The 19228-nt window shown below is 39.6% G+C and overlaps 1 protein-coding gene across 2 annotated transcripts; it reads left to right on the forward strand.

Moving 5' to 3' along the window:
* The first annotated feature begins 591 nt into the window (after positions 1-591).
* On the forward strand, positions 592-12169 carry wnt5a (wingless-type MMTV integration site family, member 5a). 2 transcript variants are annotated; one of them, XM_067528001.1, is made up of 6 exons: positions 592-1694; positions 3442-3579; positions 4358-4506; positions 7265-7512; positions 10474-10766; positions 11401-12169. In XM_067528001.1, exons 3-6 carry the CDS (start codon positions 4370-4372, stop codon positions 11857-11859), a joined length of 1137 nt encoding a protein of 378 aa, XP_067384102.1. In that variant the 5' UTR covers positions 592-1694; positions 3442-3579; positions 4358-4369; the 3' UTR covers positions 11860-12169. The 2 variants fall into 2 exon arrangements, with proteins under 2 accessions (XP_067384102.1, XP_067384101.1); XM_067528000.1 differs by lacking the exon at positions 3442-3579 and having other exon boundaries at positions 595-1694.
* The last annotated feature ends 7059 nt before the right edge of the window (positions 12170-19228 follow it).

Raw genomic sequence — 19228 nt, forward strand, 5'->3', positions numbered from 1 at the left:
CATACAGCCAGTTATTCAGATGACTTTCCCTTTCCATAAATATTTAGCATCGTTTTACTTATTTTACTGACATTCTATCTCTTGTTTCTCCAAACCAGAAGAAACTCGGCCCAGTGCAGTTGAAAATAACACGGCGTTCACCCTTCAATGCCTTCAGTGTGTGAAGGGCTGAGAAATCAAAAGTGACACACGTGGAACTATATTAAACACTTTGCCCTCTGACACTCATCATCGGGTCTATTGAGAAATATCAAACTGTAAGTCCACAGATTCCTGCAGCATGTTTTGAAATAATGCACCATAAAATAATAATTAGCCTACCGTAATGACCGTAATACTCGCAGGCCTTCAGGTGATGAGAGCAGCTTGTATAAGCACACAATATGGACCTGCTTGTCTTGATTTTGCTGAGTGGTAATTCGATCTGCTGCCAGTGGAAACCCCAACTCTGCTCTGGTATGGATAGGGTAATAGCCTCGGGTGCTTTATACGTTTATTTTAGGTAATAGAGACGCTTGTTTTGTTACAGCCTCTCTCACCCTCCTCTTTTTTCCTCATATCCCTCTCTCCACATAATTTTACCTACACTCGAAAGTTCTTCTTCAACGTTAGGGACTGGAAGAAGAAAAACGGCGATTTGAGCAGAAATGGGAAGCGCATGCGCCATTTGAAGGCTTTGCAATGCGCATCCATGCTCCAGTGTGTTAGTCTGTGAGAGGAGGTGACTGAAGCAGGTGAGGGAGAACGGGAGAGAGGGAGGAAGAGTCGATACTTCTCTGCACTTCAACACACGCACAGAAACACATACAGAGTTGGGAAGACGACAGACTCAAGTCTCGGCAAAGCCGCTGCTCACATGCTGTGCTCTTTTCCTCCCCCTGGCACCGTGTGCGCTCGCCAAGCCGCACTGTTTGGAGATAGACCGCGCGGAAAGTTTTTTGGAGCACACTGTCTGGAGTCGATTAATTGCTGAATCTGATTTTTTTTTTCTTTTTTTTCGAGGCGGATGATTTACTTTTTTTGCAAGTGAGGACTTTTAACTTGAGTCGAGGAGTTGTCAAAGTTGTTTTTTTTTGCACAGAATGGAAGGTAAATTGACAAGTCGTTTGTGGCGAGGATCACCGTGCGGATCTTTCCGCAGGTAAAACGTGCTATGACCTGAGCGTGTGAGCGGCTGGATTTTATGTTCATAACAAGATTACACACGTTATCGCTTTGATACAGTAGCTGTTATCTGGAACAGTTTTCATTTAGGGGCTGTAAAAGTAGGCCGCCTTCAATTACAAGACGTTGCAAGTAGACGTTTTCACCGGTGGCATTTTGGGTTGCTTTAATTGTTCAGTCACAGCAAAGTCCAGCACTGATTTGTTAAAGGAACTGATTATTTCTTCACACTGTCTGGGGACATTTTATACATCCCGCTGTTTCCTACCAGCCACTTGAGCTGTCAGACGAAAGGAGCGCGTTCTCTGATTTCGGACGTCCGTGTCCATCGAAACACCAAAACTTGAAGAAACTCTCAGCTTTACACTTTCCTCACCCCAACAAAGCACTTTTCCAAAGATCCGGATAAAACCAGGAGACTTGTCTTCACTGAAACGGAAATTTTAAATCCACCTGGCCCGCACTGGGATTATTGGTTTGATATCGTCTGCAGAAAGTGGATTACAACTTCCAACGAGCTGTGCTCCCTGGTGAGTAGCATGTACTGTCCCCTGGGTGTGTGTGTGTCAGTGGGAGGTTTTTGGACTAATACTGGTCCTTGGATGTATATAAAAGTTGGCAGATGTGTTAAACATGCACCCCCACCCCCCGCATTGATTTTGACCCGTATTAAAATGTGTTAAATCAAAATTAATTGTAAGTTCTTTGATAGGTTATAAAGTTATACATAAATTATATTTTATTGCTTGCTTCTCTGTAGTTAATGAACCCTGTAGATTCAGGCAATGTTCTTTGTGCTGCTTCTCCTCATCAAATCCTTGTACCTGGCTCCCTCTCCTGGATTTTTTTTTTCACATCAGACAGAGACTCGTCAGTTTGCGCTATTAAATTCGGATAATATTTCACCAAGTAGCCCGCAAATTATGGTGCAATGCAGTTTGGGAAAGGGAGGGGGTTATTTAACTCATCTGTACATGTAGTGATTTCTTCTTGTCTACCAGCCCAAAAAGTCAAATTCACTGACTTTAAGATTCCTATAAAATTGTACACAATGATTCAAAGTTGTCACATTTTACATTAAAAGAAACTGGATATTTTTTCCTTAAGATTTAATAAATGTATAATATTTGGACAGTTTGATCAAACATTCCACTCAGAAAAAGTAGAGAAAATCCAAACACAATTTTGACTAAAAGGAAAAATTACTCCCGACATTTTCAATGAACTGTAAACCACATTTGCTAAATTCTCAAGTCTATTGTTAATCGACTTGATTTCACGGCCCCTGAAAAACTGAAACCATCACTGCAACAGCAGTGAGCTAAATTTTAATTTGCAATTTGTTTAGTTTTGTGGCAGGTTGGACTACAGAAATAACGAAGTTAGTCCTCGTTCATCAGTGAAATCTATTAATAACCTACTTCACTCGGGTCAAATCGTTTCCAGGGGTCATGTATTGTAGGAAATACGCAGTGTTCACTGTGGATGTCAAATGCAAATATGTCTTTTTAAAAAAACAAATGCGTGTGGAGTGCGAAATGCTGCAGCGACTCAAAAGAATTAAATTAAAAAAGAATTTTAAAATAATAGCCCCGTCTCTTGTTTGTCTCTTCAAACGACCCTTAGCTTACTGTTCTCTAATCTGATTGGCTGAGACTCAGTCGTGAAATGCCAGATAATTGTGAGCACCTGTGGTGTTGCGACGGCGAATTTAAATACGAAAATGCACAACAAAAACTACGTGCCCCGTGGTACACCCGCTGGTGAATTACTCCTCTTGGTGAAGTGTCCAGTTTGGTGCAAAAATAATATTAATTGCATACATTTAATTTTCCATGAAAATGCGCTTTTTGGCGAACAGGACAACTCCAATTAGTTGGTTTAAAATCAGTGTAAAACCACCGACGTCTCTGGATTATTGCTTAATTCATTTGGAAGAATTGCATCCTCACCAGCTAAGAGTGAGACCAATGTACGAGCTGAAAACACGTGCTCGTGTGCGATGGGTGAATGATGGTGAACTTGGCCCTGGCGTTAATGAGTATTAGGCAGCCCCAAGTCTCCTCGACTCAACCCTGGAAAATAACACAGCGTGACAAATTAGAGCTGCTCCCAGACTCAAAATTCACACACGGCCAAACTGGATGGTTGGCACCGTCAGTGTAACTTGCAAATTTGGGGTAATAATTTTAAAATAATTTTCTGCCAACGTAGCCACCGAACTATATCTCCAAAGCCAGGCTGTAATTGACATGTTTCCCTTTTAATTCCTTGTAGTTTTCGCCAGGCGCAAGGCTGCACAGTTGGCAAAACCAGGCCCCAGACCATCACCCGCTACTGTGACTCCTTACACACCGATCTCCATTCATTACATCTCATATTTAATTTGTACATAATTACTGAGCGGCGTGACAGGTATTGTCATATTGCATATTTAGCACACACACGTCACAGTCCCCCGAAAGTATAATTGTTTTTAAGCATAAATGAAAACAAGTTTTATGTTTGTTTGTTTTTTTGCTATTTTTTTTAAAGATTTTTTTTTATTTACACAAAGTAACAAGTTGAACTATAGTCAAAAGGCTACAGTAAGTTCTGACAATGGTTGCAAATTGTATAGAAACAAAATGTAGTGTTTTGGGACTTATTTTAATTTGTCATAGAATTAATTCTAGGGCTTTTTGAGCCCTATTGCAGCAGTAAATGTGTACAGTATGTAGCCTAAAATGAATTTAAAAAAGGATCACTCACTCACTCACTATCTGATTGGCATCTTTATCTCTGCCCTTGTGTCTCTTTCTCTGAGTAAAGTGAACAGTCAGGAATGTGTCTTGATGGGGTTTCATAGTCATTGTGTTTTCTCCAACTGTGTCTATCAGTCTTTATGTGATTCACACTTAGACCTGCTGCCAAGTGACTGCTCTGCAAGCACTGATGGCCTCAGGGAACTCATCTCTCTCTCTCTCTCTCTCTCTCTCTCTCTCTCTCTCTCTCTCTCTCTCTCTCTCTCTCTCTCTCTCTCTCTCTCTCTCTCTCTAACACACAACACAACAGTTATGTTGCTGCCTTCTTGCTTGCATGTTAAAAAAGTTTTTAAATATACAGGATTACAGCTGAAATGTGTCCTTTCCTGTTTTAAATGGACTGACCAGGCAGACAGACTGACATGCATCCTTCTTTCTGTCCTCCTCAGACCAGCGGCAGTATGAACCTTGGGCTGGGCTGGGTGTGCCGGTCAGCTTGCTGGCCCTTTGGCAGCGTATTGGACTCCAGACACTGTGTCTTCGCCCTCACACTCCTCACACTCCTCATGCAGGTGGTTGTGGAGGCTAACTCTTGGTGGTACGTATTGATTTTTCTCTCCATATCTACAGTTTGTCTGTGTGTTCATTTGTGCAAAGTATGTTTTTTTTTTTTGTGTGTGTGTGTCATAAAAGATGAGCTTTTAAACTGCATTTCTGTTTACTCATTGACGAATCACATTTCTGTAGGTTATTCATTTAAAAGCCTTCACATTTGTCTTTTAGCTTAAGAGTAAATTTCAGCAATGTGTGTTTGCTGAATAAGCCTCAGCATGCAGCAAATATGTAACACACCATGCTGACTGAAGCACATTAGCTTTTTAGAAATCCCTTTTTTCTCCATTTGTATGTTGCCAAACCAAAATTATGGATTTAAAAAAAATAAATAAAATAAATCTGTTCAAATATGTGTAAACACAAACACTGTGTGTGGCTGCTTGTATGCGTTTGTGTGTGTAAGTGTGTGTACACACACAAACTGCTGCTATTAGGAGAAAAGTCTACATTTGAGTCGGCTGCACTTAAATACACAGTAGTTCTGATAATAAATGAAAATACAGTCTACCAGTCACTATAGAAGCACTACATAAAGCAATCTAGAGGCTGCTTCTCCTTTTCTTTGTATAAATGCGCACTTGTATATAATTATGTATCACAACTACTACTAAATCCACACTTCGTGTCTAAGATTTATATTTACTTTAAACAACAAATCAAAGCAAGTGGTGACATCATGTGGTGATGGCCCAATTATTTGAAATAATAAGTTAAACAATTAATTTAAAGGGAACTTGTAAAGATAAACAGAACTCAGCCCAGTTAAAATGAGATGGATCACAGACATGGCTGACTTGCACATTACCACACACCCTTTGGAAAACTGAGTTTGGAGCACAAACTGTGTGTGTGTGTGTTTTTCAGTTTCCTCTTTGAGAGGTCACACAGGTGTGAATGATTTGGAGTGTCAGAGCAGTGGGCCTGCAGACTAGACGTGTGTGTGTGTGTGCACGTGCGGGTGAGAGTCTGTCTGCATGTGCGTTTGAGCATACTAACAGCGTGTATGTTGATATTTTTTTTTCTCTCCCCTTTTCTGTTTGCTTATGTGTGCACAACTGTGTGTGTGTGTGTGTTTTCAGTCTGTGTTCCCTTGCTTCTGAGTTTCCCCAGTCGATCAGGTTACACTGGGGGCTAATTGTCTCTCTCTTGGGGCTCAGGGATGGGCTTCTCTAATTGTCCTGTGGCCTGGAACCAGATGCTCATAGTAGTGTTCCTCTCTCTGTTTCAACTGTGTTTGTTCCTGTCTCTTTCCCTTTCAATTGATGTTTTCTAAAACAGAACTGAATGGTTCTGTACATGGCATTATTGGATTTTACAACAAAAGTGTGTACAGTACAGAATCTGTAGGGGAAAGTACCCAAGTACTTTACGTATAATTGTCTCGTATCATTTACTGCTACTTCTGTTTTGCACTTAGGTTTTAGTACATTTGAGGGCATATGTTGTCCTTTTTACTACACCACATTTATTTTAGAGCCTTGGTTACTAGTCATTAATTACTGCTGAGATTTAAATTAATAAAAACATAAAGTACAGTATAATCACAAGAGTTTATTTATCCCTGATGTGAAATTCACAAACCACTCTGCAGCATGAAATTATAATTGTTAAATTCATAACATATGATCATCATCAAGACAGCATGTAAGGTCCATGGGGAGATGAACACATTAATACTGTACATCAATAATTCTAAACCTCTATAAACATCATTTTCCTTGATGTGATATAAGAGATTCTGCAGGAAGAGTTCTTTAACATTTGGTACTGAAAGAATTTTGTTTAAACAATATGTTTGTATTTAACTCAAGTAACTCTTATAAATGCATACATTTTACTTGTGTACACTGTGATATAAAAAGCAAAAACAATCTTCCACCAACGTGCAGAAATCACGGCTAAGAGCTCTTGGCTCTTGAGTCGGTGTTAAGAAATATTTTAGCAAAATATAAACATGTATAGTTTTTTTTCCTTGGTATACATGTGCAATACAAGTTAAGTTATTTATTACCACCTAAGACAGTGTTTTTCCAACCTTAAACTGTGGCTTCGGACCATATCAAGGAGAAAAATTACGTTCCAGCCAAACAAACATAGTATATGTTTTCTGGTATTTCCTACATTTTGTTTAAAATTCTTAAGCATAAGTCATGAAGACTGAAACAATCTTAGAGGTTAGTATAACACGTGTTCACAGGTGTACAGTATGACTCTGTGACAGTAGACATTGCTTTACTATAAAACGTAACAAGTAAAAATGTTTGGGATGAGTAAAAGAATGACATCATTATTTTAGTGTTTCCTTTCATTATTGTTTTCCTATTTTTGCTGTTATATCACTTGTTAATATACAGTATTTATTGCTTTTGGCCCTAAATTTTTTTTTTGTGTGTGTGTGTGTGTATATATATATATATATATATATATATATATATATATATATATATATATATATATATATATATATATATATATATATATATATATATATATATATATATATATATATATATATATTTTTTTTTCTTCAGTCCAGTGTCCTTAAAAACTAAGAGTGTAAAGCCTTTTATTCCGTCAAGTAGATAACTGCGTCACATTTCAGTGGTTAACATACTGCAGCTACATGCAGTAGAGGGAGAAACCAATAAAGTGAAAACAGCTGTTGATTGTGAAGTTGCCCTGAATATTTAAATATATGGCACATAAGTAAATCAACTGAATTATGTGTTTCACTCAACCAGGTCTCTGGCAATGAACCCTTTACTGATCCCAGAGGCCTACATCATTGGTGCCCAGCCACTCTGCAGCCAGCTGGTCGGCCTGTCACAAGGCCAGAAGAAACTCTGCCAGCTCTACCAGGACCACATGCAGTACATTGGTGAAGGTGCCAAGACAGGCATCAGAGAGTGCCAATACCAGTTCAGACACCGGCGCTGGAACTGCAGCACTGTTGACAACTCCTCTGTTTTTGGACGGGTTATGCAAATAGGTAAGACACGGGTAAAGATTTTTAAAGTAACATGAATTAGAAACGCGCACATGAACACACATGAGAACAATGCACTGGAGGTGTTAACTTAGTTGTGTGATCTTTTTGGCAAATGCAGTTTGTACTTCTGTTAAACTCTGATGCCTTCTAAAGCAAACTTTACACTCACTGATGTGAATGTGATTTACAAAATAATACACACACCTGTTGGCACTATAATTCAACTCAATATTTTCTAAAATAAATGTACTGTTGAGTCAGTGCCTCTACAAAAATATTAACAAAAACTGAACTTAGTATATGAGGATATGTTTACATTACATATTAATCAATGGATTTTAGAGTCTTTTTTTTTTTTTTTTCATTTTTCCACTCTGACTCACTTACCATATTCTGTGTGTTGTTAAAAGTGTATGTGTGAAATGTATGAGGCTGGTGATTCTCAGCAGCTGTGAGGAGGGAATAGTTGGTGGGTGAGGTTGCTGGATAAATCACATGTGGCTTTAGGCTGCTAAACCAGCTCCTGACATGGAGCAGGAGGGAGACTGAGACTCTGCTTTTCCCCTGATGAATGGGAGACAATCAAACACACACACACACACACACACACACACACACACACACACACACACACACACACACACACACACACACACACACACACTCTTACTGTGGGACTGGACTGTAGCTGCCCTGTATTTACAAGTAGTGGGAGTGCAGTGTATGCACCAATATATATCACATTGTCTGATATCACACTGTGTGTGTGTGTGTGTGTGTCTGTGCCAAGATCTCAGAAGTCTTAAAGTGATCCCCTCTCTTGTATCATATTATTTAACGTGGTTTGTTTAATTTTCTTTGAATGTTTGCCTTTGCTTCAGGGCCTAATGTAAAGGTGGTTTACCCTTTATTGATCATAACTCTCCAGCTGAATTACAGCGAATATATACAATGTCAGTGATCGCAGCAGAGTTACGGGCTTTGCTACGTAGAGGCAAAGTTGGAACAAAGTTGGAGCTCACATTTTAGGATTCTTTAGAAATGCACACAGAAATGTTTTAATCAGTTCACCCAAACTAAAAAAATAGTGTCACTCACAGTAGTCAGTTTGCATGCAAACAGGTTTTTTTCTTTTTGGCTGTCCAGCTTATGAAATATCATCTCTAAGATTTCTGCTCTCATTCAAATGCTATTAATGGAATAAATGGTGAATGGAATTTCTGCTATGGTGCTCACAGTTTAAAAAATAACATTTAATATGCTCAACAGCAACTTGTCATAATGTTCCTATTACTCTGGATAATCCACAGATCGAGCTGTCGACAGTTTCTGGGTGACTCGAACATTTATTAAAAAATAGTTTCACTGAAAACTGACACCGATCACATTTTAATTAATCGTCTTTTTTTCAAAAAGATTGCATCTGTGGATATTTTCAATACAATGCTGTGACCATCAACAAAGTTTCATTCAGTTGCATTGTACTTTGTTAGTGACAGATGTTTCAGAGATAGAAATCCAAGTCCCACAACGTTTAATGTGCTGTTCATGTGTGCGCAAAACAAGTGGGTCTGTGCTTGTACTCATGGTCAAACTGTACTGTTTTCTCTGTGTCTCTGCTGCTGCTGACTCCCTCACCACAGATTAGTCTTCATAGAAACCTCATCAGCAGCCATTCTCCCATTCCTCTTCCTCCCTCCCCTCCCGTCTCAACATTGCTTCCATCTCAAACCACTCTGGGCCAAGTAAACATATCCTCCCCTTACTGTATGTCTGTCTTTCTGAAGCCCTGTTTACTGTCTGTCTGTCTCGCTGCCGCTTTATGACACATTGGGTGAATTAAAGCTGAGCTCCAGGGGGTGCGGGCGAGATTTTGTTCAGACCAGCTCCAGGGTGGGGTACAGGAGAAGAGGGACAGTGATGTGGGAGAGTACTATTCGTCTGTCTACAGGTCCACCAGTAGACCATTATCTTCAGGCTGTAATAAAACTAGACGAATACCCTCACCCCCACACCCAATCACCTGCCGCAAGGGTTTCCCACCTGGATGTCTTTCAGACTTTCCAATTGGTTTATGTATTAGTCTCTTTTCTTCCCAGTGATTGTCTTTTTGTTCTTTCTACATGATGCATGCATGTCTCCTTTTTCCATTTTGCTTACTTTTTTAAACCGCTTTTACCTAACTTATCTCTTCAGTCTTCTTCTCTTTGTCCTCCCTCATCTCCTGTTCTTTGTCCATCTGTTATTGTCATTATAGTATTCTCTCTAAAGGCTTGGCACAGCAGGTAGAAGAGCTGTGCATTTTTATTTTGTAGCAGCCCCTGTCTTCAGTGTCAACACACAGCTTCATAGTTTGGTTGGCTTTATGTGCTCTCCTTATTCTCTTTCAGTCTGTGGCTTTGCACAGGCGTAGTAACCGATAGAGCTTTCGGTCTTGCATTTATGTATTTGTGTTTATAGGTAGCTCAAGCATTTATCTCTATCAAGCAAATGTGGAGGTTAGAAACAGTGGAGGTTAGAAACAGTGAAGGTTAGAAACAGTTCAAGGTAATGAGAAGCATTGTCATGACAGATACCGGGAAGAAGGCTGTGTCACTTTTAATTTTGGTGAAATGGCAGCTGCTTGTTAAAAGGGATCTCTGTCACTGGAGGGCACTCTCTTCTCTCTGGCTGAAGCCCAATAACAGCAAACCAGAATTCTCTGTTCAACATGTTGTTGATGAGGAGCCTGCAGCACTTGGCTGAAGTGCTCTGTAATCTTAAGTGTATGCTGAATACTCTCGTATGACATCACATTTCATAACTGTACATAATCTGGGGAAAAAATGACAATGTGACATATTCATTATAAATTATGTTTAAAATAGAAACAGTGGGTAGATATGGCAAATTTTATTTATACACTTAGTCTCCTAATGTGTCGAATGTTGACCTAAAGTTCTTTCATTTGTCTGTCTGCAGGCAGTCGAGAAACAGCTTTCACTTATGCCATCAGTGCAGCAGGAGTGGTGAATGCTGTGAGCCGAGCTTGCAGAGAGGGGGAGCTCTCCAGCTGTGGGTGCAGTCGTGCAGCTCGCCCCAAAGATCTTCCCCGAGACTGGCTGTGGGGTGGCTGCGGAGACAACCTCAACTACGGCTACAGGTTTTCAAAAGAGTTTGTGGATGCACGGGAGAGGGAGAAGAGCTACCCCAAAGGCTCGTATGAGAGCGCAAGGCTGTTGATGAATCTTCACAATAATGAGGCTGGAAGAAGGGTAAGAAACAGAGGTTTCATGTGTACACACACACACACACACACACACACACACACACACACACACACACACTTTAGTGTCATCAGATATGAACCAAAAAGAAATGTATAAACTGCAGGGCCTGCTAACCAGAGATAAAAAGCGGAGTTTGGAAGTGAGACAATCCAGGTCAATCAGATAGGTCTCCGGTTGATCATCTGTGTAACAGCTCTGTGTGCTCTCACCTCACGAGGCTTTGATCTGTGGGGAGATGGAGTCACTGGAAGCAGCTCTGGGGTTTCGTTTCCTTTCCAAACATCTTGAAACCACCTCAAAGGGAATGCAATGCCAAATATCTGTTGCCAGGCTGTTCTCTTTCAACTTGGACAAATGAGTGGACAACATCTTATTCACTGCACCATTAGAGACATGGACAGGATCATTTGGTCTTTATGGCAAAGTACTGAAACCTGTGAGATCACGAACAGCATATTGTCCAAATATTTATGCAGACGGGACAAATTGGAATTAAGCGTGTGTCACTTGGACATGTTATTTTTCTGCAGTGTGCCACGAAAGCAAAGACGCTTATAAAAGTCATGTTTACCTAAAATATGCCTTTTCCCTTTTCTGTCTCCCTCTTCTCCATTATTAGACTGTGTCAGATCTTGCCCACGTCTCCTGCAAGTGCCATGGCGTATCAGGCTCATGCAGCCTTAAGACCTGCTGGCTGCAGCTGGCTGACTTCCGCAAGGTGGGCGATGCACTGAAGGAAAAGTATGATAGTGCTGCATCTATGAAGCTCAACTTGCGTGGAAAGCTGGTGCAGATGCACAGCAAGTTTAACGCTCCCACGAGCAACGACCTAGTGTACATCGAAGCCAGTCCAGACTACTGCTTGAAAAACCAAAGCACTGGCTCCTTGGGCACAGTGGGCCGGCTTTGCAACAAGACCTCAGAGGGCATGGATGGTTGTGAGCTGATGTGCTGCGGCCGTGGATATGATCAGTACAAGGCCCAGATAGTGGAGCGCTGCCACTGCAAGTTCCACTGGTGCTGCTACGTCAAGTGCAAGCGCTGCACCAAAATCGTAGACCAATTTGTCTGCAAGTGAGAAGAGGAGTGTCACCTGTGTGTGTGAGTTTGCTTGCAAACAATGGGCATACGTGTGTATTCATGAGCAGAGGAGAGAATGGAAGAAAGAAACTATATAAATTATATTTATAGAGTTAAACAATTATGCCATTGCAAAAAGACTGACTTTTTCGTTTTCAAAAAAAAATCTTATGTCTTCAGAAACTGAGAGTATCGTGAAATATTTATTTTGAGATTGTTATGTTTTATTTTGGCCAAGTCAACACCAGCCAATTTTAATCCCCTCAAGTGCCTAGAATGGCTGAAAATCTTCCACAACCCACATGCACCCTCTTAATTTCAAAAACGCATCACTTTTCTCGTCAGATGGCTAACATTGATTGCAAAATTCGACTGTGTTTCTCATTTCCTTAGTAGATTTTGATATTTGTGGCAAAGTTGTCAAAATATGTCCTGGTTTGCTGCTGTTGAGAGGAGAACACCTGTTTTCTGTGATGTATCAATGTGTTTTCATGGGCCCAGTCCCAAACTAGCCTTCACAACCTGACTGAAGACTACTTGTCCCCTCTCCCTAAGGTTAGAAGCACTGTTGGATTACAGTAGCGATAGGATACGATAGGTGGGATCTATTGGCAACTGAAATATTTGTCATCCCATAAGCCTTAAAGTTTCCCAGGTGCTGCGACAAGCCCATTACCAGTATGCACTTTGATACAGAAGCTGAAACCTGTCTGTATGTGTCTGATCAGCTGTTCTTTTTTTTGTCTCTTTTTGCAACAGTGCATCAGCAAATGTAACAATATTATAACCTACATTCTTTTCCATACTAATTCAGATTATCCATTTAAAATTATTCTACAATACATAACACGGTTCAAATATATATGTGGGCAATGTTGTGGTTAAAGTGGTGAAATATCCATTCTCTGTGTATATAGTATGTATATCCAGCCAATCAGTAAACTGTATTTATTTTCTTTAGCCAGATTCCCCTTTAAGCTTTAAACAGAGAGTATCTTCATCAGATCACCTTTAACCAGTATTTAGTCAGATATTCCCAGGTTTTAAAGTCACTCTTTAAATTTTTTTTCACAAATGTGGCTCTTCACTGTTTGTAAAGGGAAATGCACCTTATTGTTTCAAAACACAAATTATTTCTTCTCACTCAGCTTTACTGTTACACACACACACACACACACACACACACACACACACACCACAGAGGTTCAGACTGTCATTGCCACAGATGCTCTATACCACTCAGTTAACTGCTCACTATCCCTGTGATGATTTTCAATAGACAAACTATTTCTACCAATTCAAATATGTATATTTATAAGCTTCTTCACGGATTTGAGATTTGTTAAAATGTGTTATAGCTGATATTTTGTTACCTTTTACAAATTGGCTCAATGCTCTACTTTGTTTCAATAAATATCAAATGTAAAACAAGCAGAAAAAGACTTTCTCACAATATTTTTTTCACATTTTGTTTTCTGTGCTTTTGATTAAGCTTTCTACTCTCCTGACAAATAATTTCCTTTACTGAGTTTGCCTCAATAGAGATTAAACCACTGATCCCATAACATAAGATCTAACTCTATTTTCTTTTAAATCTAACACAATTTCAGGGGTTTTCTAAACTTGTTACATGCCTTCACTCAGCCCCTTCACCCATGGGTAGATTTAGTAACAGGCAATCAACCCCACATTGGATTACAGCTGTTTTCAGTGTGCAATTGAACAAAGAGGAGAGTTTGCTTGAAGCCTTTGGAAGATGGTCTGGAGATTAGATGTCTCTCAAGGGGATGTTTGAGGTTGTATTATAAATGCCCCTCAACAATTCAATGCCGGTGGATCAGTTAATGGAATGATTAATCATTTTGTGTCAGGAGAATAGGAAGAGGGGGATTTTCAATCTCGGGGAATGGGGCTGTCTGGAAGTAGACAGGGCTTGTCAGAGAGCGTAGGAGCTCAAAACGAGATGCAGAGAACAGGAGAAAAGATTGGGTAATGAGAAACGGGGGATTACACGGGGTCTGGATGAGAGGGGAGCCCCAAGGGAGAGCAGCAGAGAGAGAGCCTTAGGGAAAGTAGAGCTGAAAGAGTCCTGTTACAGTGTAAAAGCTCCTGACACCTACTAATATTTGCACTTGTAAAATGATAGACTTTAGGAGCACATCCCATATGTGACCCTGTCAATTTATGTGTGTGTGTGCGCCCAAAATTACGTCGTGATCAGTGTTTATATTTATGATTGGTGTCACATAGGCCAAAAAGCAAAAGTGGGAGGCAAAGACACGAGGTTAGCAAAGGGAAAGAGAAAATGTTACTCAAAGGAGACCAAGGCCAACAAGAGGTTTCACATATATTTCACAAATATTCAAATCTTCTGTCAACAGCAAGGCTTGTAAGAAATGAAATAAACCTTCAACTTTGAACCTTCAGCATGTCTTTTATGCATGAAGTTTAAAAACTACTTGAGCTCTCTGGTAGAGGCTCTTTGGTTATCTGAGTGAGTGACTGACTATACTGTAGCAATAGCACAAACAGAAGTCCAGGTGCACTGCAGGCAGATGAAACCTGAAACCCACAGGTGTACAGGTATGACTTTCCTGACTTCATGACACAAGTCCTTTGGAGGAGGAGACACACATACTTTCAAATGTTCAAACAAAATACTTGGATGCTTGATCTTGTCAGTTCTTTCTGCACCTGTTTCTTTTTTCCTTTCTTTCAGCTAGAGTTTGACAAATACAATGCTCAGCAAGTATTGCAAGCGGGTGGGAAGCTAAACATTTCTATTTCTTATTGTCATTTACAGTTTATTAAAAAAAATTAAAAAACTGTCATATTTTCATTTATTAATATCTCTTTCCCAGAGAAATGTTTACAGAAATAATGTTTTTCCTATAGGAAACAATAATGATTTTGCATTGTTAAAATGTCAAAATGTGAGAATACTAGTTCGACATTTTTTGTATGTTTAATGCTTGGTTGAATGTGTGTGTATGTGTGTGTTTTCATAGTGATGCAAAGGTGATTATGATGATGAAGAGAACAGGCTGGATATATACTGCGGTTCACACAGCCTATTGAGTGGTTTTACTCTGGTCTTCTTCCACTACATTAAAATTCCTCAGGGGTTCTCCAGGATGATTACATGACAAGTTGTGTTTTCCTAAAACAAAGCAAAAGCAGCTGGTTGATATAAGGCATCCTCTGTCTGCTGAAGCTTCAGCTGGTTGATATAAGGCATCCTCTGTCTGCTGAAGCTTGATCTGTTCAGCGCAATTGTGTAGATTCACGAATATTTTGCTCACTCTGTTCCTGCATAACTATAACTGAATTATACCAACACATATTGATTTGATATTTAACATCACATTTTAGCATCTGTGAAACAAAACCTCAGCTTGAGCCCTGACCACCACAACATGAAGAAGAATTTTGCCGTGTTCATAACAGCACATCAAACCATGTGTCTACCTTGTGTGCTCTAAAAACCCATTGTAGAAGAAACACATGTACTTTCCATTGATTAATGTTGGCTGGTATTGGGCTCTAAATCTTTAGTGCATCAGCTCTGGCAAAGCTTATCCCTCTAACCGAAAGTGGAGCTTGTTCCATTCCTCAACTTACTGTAAGACTCAAAAAATGGTAACCAGGCCCAAATAAGAACGCTCCGCAGAGCTGCATTTAGAGCTATTTGGGATTGTGGTTGTGTGTTTTAGAGAAAGAGGGCAGGACGCCGCACCGTGACGTCGCAAACAGTCTGGACTGGATCAAAGAGACAGGTCGGTGCCACAGAGTTACCAGCTCCCCCTTCTTTTACTGCCAATTTTATCCCAGGGTCCCCCTCACTCCTACTCCCCTCCAGAAACCACACACACCACAAGTTGTTTCAGTGGGGCACAACTCTGGCTGAAAATAGCATGGTTTTACACAGAGGTCATAGTTTCTAAATGTGCATGACTGGGGCTTTTGTGTATGTGAGAGAAAGAATGACTACTTAAAGAAATTAATATCAGTTCTGCTCTCATCCTAACAACATTTGTTCCAGTTTACAGTATATTACACTGGGTTACCCCATTCTGAACTTGCTCCATGTCTTATAATCATGATTATTGCTGCTTTTAGTACTAAATGGAGATGCAAAGCAGAAAAAACAGAGGATATTCCATGAGTGTGTGCATGTGTGTGTGTGTGTAGGTGCAACTGTAAAGTGCACTGCAGCTCATCTTGTTTTATTGCTCACAGATGTGGAAACATATTCACCTTCATATGGCAATAAAGGATTACAATCTGTTATTCTGTCTTAAATGTCATATAGAATGACCATTTTACCAAATGAAGTTGATCTTTGCAGAAGCACTTTAATCGATTTTACAGACATTTCAGGAGAAGGGTAAACATTGACTGTAGACTGTTCCACTCTGATATTTGATCTGCTGTTCTTATATACTAACACTGATGCTCTGTGCTTTTTTTGTTGTCTCACTGTTCTCTCACTCACGTTTATTTTTAAGGAGTAGTTTACATGCAAGACTTTCTCACTCTCTGCACCTTCGCATTAGAAATTCTTTTGTGATGCGTGCATTACATGTTAGACAATGAGACATGTTTACAAGCCCAGGACAGGCTTGCTTGTTTGAGGTTTGTCATGGGATCTTCTCTTTCTTTCCTCTTCTTTGGTGGTGGTGGTGGTGGTGGTGATGTGTGTGTGAGTAACTCTGCCCCACAAGGAGCTGAGTGCCAGGTCAGAGCTAGTAGCTGAGTGATTCTGTCAGTCTGCTAAGCCTTCGTGGATTAGACTAAAGTGGGCCCCTGGGGTTGCTCTGACATGAGTGAAGCTCTGCCCAGTTATGTTTAAAGTATGGTACAGCAGTCATTGAACTTCCTTTGCTCTATCGTAATTCTGCACTGTTCTTACTGTATGGGACAAACTTAAACTTACTCTAAAAAGTTTTGGCAAATACACTGGCAGACATTTGGGAAATAGGGAAGCTACAAAATAAGTACAACTGCTACGCGAGAAAACACTCTTTCTCCCAATTTTCTGGGTTTTAAAAATATAGCCATCATTTGGATTTAATAATTTCACACATTTCACACATTATATGAATCTTTTCAATAAATCTCTATCTCCCAGATTCACCTTAAATGATCTTTGGCCCAGCAGAAGGTTCGTGCCACACAATACAATTCCACATGATGGTAAGCTGAACATACTCTCATCCCGGTGATGATTAAAAACAATAAAAAAAAATTAAGTAAAACAAACAGTTACAGACACAGTTCAGGAAGCAAACAGGCAGTGACAGATGTGCTCTCGGTCTCTGAGATGAGGTAATTTGCCTTAATGTTTATATTAACAGAGCATATCATTGAAGTGTTGAAGTTCAGTTTTACAAAGGATCCTGGTTAATCCAACTGACAACCTGTTCTCACATAAATTCTCATCGAAGAATGAGAAACGTTCTGAAACATGTTCTACACTGCACAATAAGAGAAAAAAAAAATCTCAAAAGAGATTCAAATTGAGTTCCAAGAATTAGGTCCTGAATGAAGACGAGTCACTGAGTAATGACATGTCAAACTATTAGAGAAACAGTTAAACTTACTCATTTGCAGTAAGTTACAGCAAATGGACCATATTATTACTGCAAATAAGCAATTGTGAAACAAAGAGCCACAGCCAGCTTTAATGTTAAGGAATGGCAATGCAAAAAATCCTCCAAAGAGGTCACACAGGATGCGCTTGGACTGAAGTGACACACACACACACACACACACAAAAACCACTCATCATACCTTTTACCATCTCTGGAAAGATGTAATAGACCACAGAGAAACATATTTTTCCAAAAGCTTTGGCTGTTTCTTTCTTGATGACTGACACCTGGGCTAGTTAGCACCCTCATTAAAAAGCACTTAATGAAATAAGGTGTTTAAACAGGGGCTTTACACTAAGGTCTTTGTGGTTAATGAAGCAACACACTGCAGATGGAAAACTGGAATAGCTGGAAATGCAGGTAATGTCCCGCTTGATCCAATAAACGTAACACCTTTTTAAAGGTGAAAATCCCTCTATAAGGCCCTGTGTCTCTTCATGGAACATTCACACTTCCTATTGGCTTTGACTTTCTTAGAGGGGGGCTCGGAAAGGCCGCCTTATTCCCACATATTGTATGTCGTGTTTATTTGTCTGATTTGGCAGGGACTGAAGCTTTTCTAAAATACTGCAGTTACAGTAGATTTTAGAAGTAATTCTTTACTGTTGTTTTAGGACCACACCTACAGATAAACACTGGAAGGGAGATTTAGATTTTTTTCTGAGTTTATGAGCACTGAAGCAAGTCGGTGGATCCAGTAGCCCGTCTAGCCTTACTGACCTCACCGAAAAATGGAACCTTTTTCAAATGAGATTCAGTTTAACAATCTGACAAAGGAGACACTCAGAAACATTCCTTATGATAAGTAGCAAAAACTGTAAAAAACAAGCCTAGATAATGAAGGAAAAATAAGATAGTGAGGGACCAAAATCCAAACAAAAAGAGAAAGAGCAGCCAGAGATATGAGGTGATGCTGTGGTCTAGCATTTTGTTAAAATTGCTTCTTGCTCTAACATTATCAAGGTCAGACAAAAGTTAGAAAACCATGGTTCAGATTAAATTGAAATACCACAAATTTTACCGTTATAGTTCATATCACATAGAAAATATTCAACAACTGTCAATCAGCATATTTGTTGTTTTTGAAACACGAATGTTGTTTTTACTCGACCAAAACCTTTTCTAGTGATTATTGCACAATCTGTTGGATTTGTGTTCTTCTGGGAAGTTTGAGTGTAAGAGTGAGGTTTTTGTACAAGGGTGCCTGCGGGTATTTATGTATTATGAGAAAGAGAGTGAGGGAGAAAGTGGTGCTGAACTGTCTATGCAGATGAGAATTGGCGCGCTACTTTAAAACACGACATATTTCAACAGACTGCCTTTGCCTGCTTTCTTCCAATGTAATCAATCTCTCAGGCCTCAAGAGCCATAAAATGCTATATTTCAATCCTCAGCATGATGAAAATCTGACTAATTATAACTCAGCATGTGAAGCAGTAAAAAAGTGTATTTATTGCAATGTTATTAAGGTAGATTTTCCTCCTTTTGCCACCGAATCTAACAACGAGGCCCAGTTACTCATATTAGAATACAAAATATTTCAAGTGTTAATATAATTTTATAACAAGGAGCACATGTAATGGAAATGTCAATTTGAAAAAAAATTTAAAATGTTTTCCTAAGCTATGTCTTGAAGATGTCTCCAACTGGTGTGCTTTGGGTCATTGTGGGTGTGTGTGTGTGTGTATGCGTGTACATACTGAATGCTTACTA

Source organism: Channa argus, chromosome 13 (genome assembly GCF_033026475.1).
Source record: "Channa argus isolate prfri chromosome 13, Channa argus male v1.0, whole genome shotgun sequence".
Taxonomy (NCBI): Eukaryota; Metazoa; Chordata; class Actinopteri; order Anabantiformes; family Channidae; genus Channa; species Channa argus.

What these genes read in the sequence shown, in the direction of transcription:
- wnt5a (XM_067528001.1), top strand. Translation starts at nt 4,370, where the DNA reads ATGAACCTTGGGCTGGGCTGGGTGTGCCGGTCAGCTTGCTGGCCCTTT. An exon ending in GTGGAGGCTAACTCTTGGTG is followed by an intron (nt 4,507 to 7,264) that starts GTACGTATTGAT and finishes TCACTCAACCAG; the next exon opens with GTCTCTGGCAATGAACCCTT. An exon ending in TGGACGGGTTATGCAAATAG is followed by an intron (nt 7,513 to 10,473) that starts GTAAGACACGGG and finishes GTCTGTCTGCAG; the next exon opens with GCAGTCGAGAAACAGCTTTC.